This window comes from Lactuca virosa, chromosome 2 (assembly GCF_052849685.1).
Source record: "Lactuca virosa cultivar CGN04683 chromosome 2, Lactuca_virosa_CGN04683_v6, whole genome shotgun sequence".
In the NCBI taxonomy this organism is placed as follows: domain Eukaryota; kingdom Viridiplantae; phylum Streptophyta; class Magnoliopsida; order Asterales; family Asteraceae; genus Lactuca; species Lactuca virosa.
Window position 1 is genome coordinate 85,686,008 of NC_136427.1, and position 5,866 is coordinate 85,691,873.

General features: G+C 38.0%; 1 protein-coding gene across 1 annotated transcript; it reads left to right on the forward strand.

The window, feature by feature from the left end:
* Nucleotides 1–4,702: 4,702 nt before the first annotated feature.
* LOC145157586 (uncharacterized) lies at nt 4,703–5,248 on the forward strand. Its single transcript, XM_079076613.1, has one exon. The coding sequence runs from the start codon at nt 4,703–4,705 to the stop codon at nt 5,246–5,248; it is 546 nt and encodes a 181-aa protein (XP_078932739.1).
* The last annotated feature ends 618 nt before the right edge of the window (nt 5,249–5,866 follow it).

Below are 5,866 nucleotides of genomic sequence, written 5' to 3' on the forward strand. Positions count from 1 at the left end.
GAAACAGTTGAAGTGACTGTTGCTGAGACTCCAGTAATTGAGCCAATTATTGAAGAAACACAAGAACATGTAGTCCTTCCTTCGAAGACTGGCATGTTTCGAAGAATTAAAATGAAGTCCACTCACAAAAGCAAGTCTCCAACGCACAAAGTGGTTCGAAAACCTCAAATAACTCATCAAGGGATTCTAATTAGAGAAGTGCCCGCACCTGTTTCTCCGGTCCAAGAAAAGAAGAGCTGAGGATATGGCAAAACATTTATCAAAGAAGAAGAAGAAGAAGACAAGAAAGCTGGTCATTTCTACTGAGTCAACTGAAGATGATGAAGAACGAATTCCAGAAACTCCTAAGAAGACAATTGTCATACCACCCGAAGATTCGATTGTCAAATCAGTTCCTGAGGAGGTTCGAACTTCAGGCATCCCTGCACACGTATCTGATACGGATGCAAATGTCAATATGGGTGAAGGAGGTTCGAAAAATAAAGCTACAACTCCATCTACTTCTACTCCTTTTGAAAGTATTGTTTCTTTACCATTATCCACTACACCTCTTACTTCAACCACAGATTCCCCAACATTCGAACATATTCATGATCAACCTTTTACTCCTATTTTTTCTTCACAATCTACTGAGTCACCCAAACCAACTTCACCTATTCAAGAAACTGTTTTTATGGAGACAGAGACTGATAAGGAGGGGTTTGGCGGTATGTTTGAAGACTTGGAGTTTCATGAAGAAGAAGATCAGTTTCCAGATCACATGCTGATGACCATGAAGCAGTTTAAGATTTTAAATCAAAAGTTGAATTCTGTTATTCAATCTCAAGCAGATCTAGGGGTTGGTTCTTCTGTTTCAAGTGTTGAAGTTGATTCGTTGCTGAAGGTGTTTGAATCCAGAATCATAAGTAAAGTATTGGGGATGCTTAAAGATTCTGAATCTCGAGTCTTGGAGAAGATTGATCATAATGATCAAAACAATGAAATTCGGATCAATTCTCAGAGTTCGAAGTTTGCTGGTAATCTGAAAGAATTGAAGAATGTTGCAAAGGAACGACATGTTCTTTTTATTCAAGATGGGAAGAAAGTACGAAAGGATGTAAACTTGCAGATTCACGAACTTTGTGAAGATATGCAAAAAGAAATTGTCACAGTTCAACAAGATTATGCATCCTTGAATCAAAAGGTTGATATCATTTGTGACGTAGTCACTCGATTTTTTAAGTTGTATGAAAATTCGAGTCCTCAAATTACTCAACTTTCAACATCCAAAAGTGCAAGCTTTGAAGAAGTGCTTAAGTTGCTCAAGGAGTTAAAAGAGATTTCTGATAGGCCGGTTTCTTCTCCATTGATTACTCCTGAATTTTTATCTCAGAAGTTTATCCAATTCGAAGCCATTCTCAACAAGCAACTTGACCCTCTCTTTTGCATATCAAGTATTCTTCCAACCACAAATGCCCCACCTGTTTTCACAGGGGTGCAAGGGGGAGAAAGAAAAACTAGGGAGTCGAAGACTAGTGGAGAAGATGCGAAAGTTGTGGGAAACGTCTTTTCTTCGAAAATCCCTACAACAAAACCAATAATAGTTTCTGCTGAACAGGTGACTTCAACAGTCGTAACAACAATGCCAATTGCAAGACCAATTTCGAAAGGAATTGTGATTGGTAAATCTTCGGAGACTGGTGGGAGTGGTTCAAATCCAAAAAAGACAATCGTCAATCCAACATTGAAAGATAAAGGGAAATCGATTGTTGTGGAAAAATCAAAAGAAGAAAAGAAGGCTGAAGCTGATGCTGAAATCGAAAAGCTCAGAATAGTTCAAAGCATTATGGCTCAGCGAGCAAATGATCCGAAGGGAATGGATAAAGGGGATCCAACTAAACACTATAACTTCGAAACAATCGAGGCCAAGGTTGCAATCAATCACATGTATTCATTTGAGAAGAAACCAAAACAAAGTTATTTGATCACGAATACTGATGTAAGCCAACTGGATTTTTCAATAAACGAAATGATGTTTATCATGCCTCAGTTCAAAGCAGAAGGAAACTTTAAAGATAAAGATGAAGGCACACACATGAAAATTCGTTTTCATGCTGTTCTTGGTAAAGCCCCTGAAGAAGTGTGGTCATTAATCAAAATCAAGAAGGTGATCAGTATGAAAAGGGATGTGGTTTTCGAAAACACAGTCCAAACTTTTAAGTATGTGGTTGCCAGGGCAAATGGAAATATTTGCGAATTCACTGTTGCAGATTTTCCATTAATGAACTTGTATGATCTTATACAAGTTGCATTACTTTTGAAAGACAAATCATTCTCATACCTTCAAAACACAGAACAGGATGCATTCAAGGTTGGAGTAGCTCACATCAAGATTTTTATCGAAAACTATTATGAGTGCTTGGCACTAACAGATGTTGAATTACCTACTGCCAAAGGAATGGAAATTAAAGCTCCAATGGCTCCTACGAAGACACAGGTGGAATTGAAGAAATATGCTGATGGTGAAATTTGCCTGAAGCCTTTTGGAATGGTCTTCGCAGGAAAACACAAAGCTGGAAAAGCTAAACGATTTTTGTTCCAGGCAAGTGAAGTAGAGAGATATTTAACATCTCAATATACGAACTTGATTGTTCGTATGAATCATTGCAAGAAGAACAATGAAGGAGACAAGAAAGAGCTGAAGAAGATTATCTCCTGGTACACGGAGATTCGAAGAGTGTTACTGTATTCCATTACACTTCTTACAAATTGAAGACTTCAACTATGATTACAAAGGGGGAGATTGTAAGGGTCGAATTGTTGTAATTAATCGAAGTATGTTTTGGACTCTTCGAATGTTTTGTAATGTATTTTACTAGGGCGCTTTTATTCGAAGCTATAGAGACAATGCCTTAGTATATTTTTTTGTATGCTTTCTGTTCCCTATAAATAGGGTTATTTACTACAGTTAGAAAAGAATTTTTATAGACTTGTCTACTGAACTCTGTAAAGAATTCGAAAGCATAATAGAGCATAACAAGATCATATTTACATCGTGTGTTCAAATTTCATATTCTTACTTGAATTCATACTCTGATTAATTCATTACTCGATTCATTGGTTCATCAGGTTCCGGAGCAGGTGAGTTCGAAAAGGTTGATTCAAAAGAACTGATGAGAGCAAGTGGTCCTCCGGAAAGTTCCCTTATGGTTTGAGCAACGTTTGATTCATGTCCTTGAAGCTCATCAAAAAGTTGATAGAGTTTCAATTTTTTTAAAGAACCATTGCTTTGAAGACAAGATTTTACATTTCCCCATCCTTTACCAAGGTTGTTAATGAACTTGAGATTATACTCGAGAGGAGTTCGAATAATCCCATTAGCAGTCACGTTATTGACAACGATTAGATATCGGTTGGAGGCTGAGGCTACAGATTCACTTGGAGTAGTGGTGAAGGTGTCAAAGTCATTGACAACTGAGGTGAGGCGCTTGTCCTTCATATTTTCGGAACCTTCAATCAGATCCTGAAGAGTATCCCAAATTTCTTTGGCTGATTTGCATAGCTTGATGTGCTCAAAGAGTGATGGAGGAACACCAAACACCATTTCTGAGAAGGCAACTTGATCAGCATGCAGCTTTTCAATATCATCTACAGTTAGAGGGGCTGGACGAGCTTCATCCTCTCGCATGAGTTGAGCAGCTGCATCTCTTACAACTGTTCTTATGGGAACATGAGGGCCTTCTTTGTCGGATCTCCAGATTTGTTCACCTTTCTCTTTGGCTAGTAAAAACCTTTCCATTCTAACTTTCCAATGATCATATTCTTCCACAACTAGCAATGGTGCACGTGTAGGGCCACACACGCTATTTGCGATTTGCATTGAAATCATTTGCTGAGGATTTGAAGCAGCCATTGAAGTCAAGATATCTTCAAGCTTAAGTGGTATATAGAAGAATTTTTATCCTTAACACAGAAATGGTTGAAATACCAAGGTAAATTCAAACCAACTATAATCTGATCTTATGGATTCAAAGGACAACCACTCGAGCTCTTATACCAGTTGTGAGAACAAGATCTATGCGTAGGGACAAGGTTTGAAAACTCAAACCTTGAGTGAATGCTTGAGATCAATGTCTGCTTGATAATGGATGTTCAAGTCTAGACTGGAAAGACTAGTCAAGTCTTAGATGATCAGTTCAACAAATGATCAAGACATTAATTGAGAACAAGTAGATAATGATCAAGGTAAAGTTAATAAATGAAGAACAAGAACAATGTTTTTAATGTGATAAGAGTAAATACAAAAAGTAAGTGAAAGATCCGTAGTTGACTGTAAACTCTTTGTATTTACGGCAGTAAACCGTCATTGACTGTAAACCCCCGTTTTCAGTTGTAAACCGTTCCTGGCTGTAAACGTGTTTACAGCCGTAAATCCTTGTTGGCGGTAAACTTTATTCAGCGGTAAACCCTTCTCTGGTGTAAACCATTTTGCAGCTGCAAACGTTTCTCAGCTGTAAACCTTTCTCGGTTGGGATTCTCTTTGATTTTTGAACAAGTTTATTTTTCATTAAAATTAAAAAAAAAATAAAAAAAAATGGTACCACAAAACAGTGCAATTCATCAGGAGTTGGATTCAATCATGGGAACTACCACAAGAATTGCACGTCTACTATCTGCCGAAGGATTTCCTGAATGGAAATACAGAATCGAAAAATATATCAAAATGAAAGATTTCAAAGTTTGGCGCAACATTCTTAGAGGTACTGTTAGAATCACAACTACTCTGGAAGATGGTTCAATAACTAAAAAAAAGGTGGAAAACTATATTGATGCTGAATTTGAAAAAATTGAGGAACAGGAAAAGGCACTGGCAACTCTTACTATGGCTCTATCCCCTGACATTGCTCAAGGATTCAGGGAGTATGATTCAGCAAAAGCACTTTGGGAAGCATTGATAGAGGTTTACGAAGGAAATGATGACATGAAAAAAAGCATACATGACATGCTTCATAAAAAATTCCACTTGTTTAACCATGTTCTGGGAGAAACTCTTGAAACCCAATTTCAGAGATTCATCACTCTTACCACTGAGATGAGCACTGCTGGAATTTCTGTACCACGCTCAGAGATTAATAAGAAACTGTTGAATTCTCTCCCCAAGTCATGGGACATGAATGTCTCTATTATCAAGAAAACCAAAGATCTTAACAGACTTACTCTTGTTGAAACAATGGCTGTCATCAAAGCTTGTGATTTAGATGATAAGTAACGCGAGATAAACCACGTGAATTCCTACTCGACAGCTAATCTTGGAATTTCATCGAACAATGCTTTTTCATCTTTCACTGTTCCACAAACTCAAGCTTTCACTGTACCACAAACCCATGCTATTTCATTTTCCATGTCTTATCCACATACCCATATTGTTCCACACTCAGCCTCATCTTCAAAAATTCCTGTTGTTGTCTCAAACTCCAAGGAAGCTGAAGAAAATCTGGCTTTAGCTTCTGGTCTTGTGAATTGTTACAATGCTTTTCTAGCTAGAGATTTGCCTCCTCAACTCTCATTTGCTGATCTTGATCAAATTCACCCTGAAGACGTTGAGGAAATGGATATCACCTGGAAAATTGCCATGGCAGTTTTCAGAGCTAAACAGTTTCCCAAGAAGAAGGGAAAGAACAATTGGGGCATGAATGGAAACAAGAAATTTGGGTTTAATAGGGGCAAGATTATGTGCTTCAGCTATCATGAGCATGGTCATTTTGCCCGTGAGTGCCCAAAACTAGCTAGAAGGGAAACTCATGACAGGACAATGGTGCTAATGGTGAACAACAGAGGAACAACATCCAACGGTGAAGCTGCAAATTTGGCAGTTGTGGCACAAGCA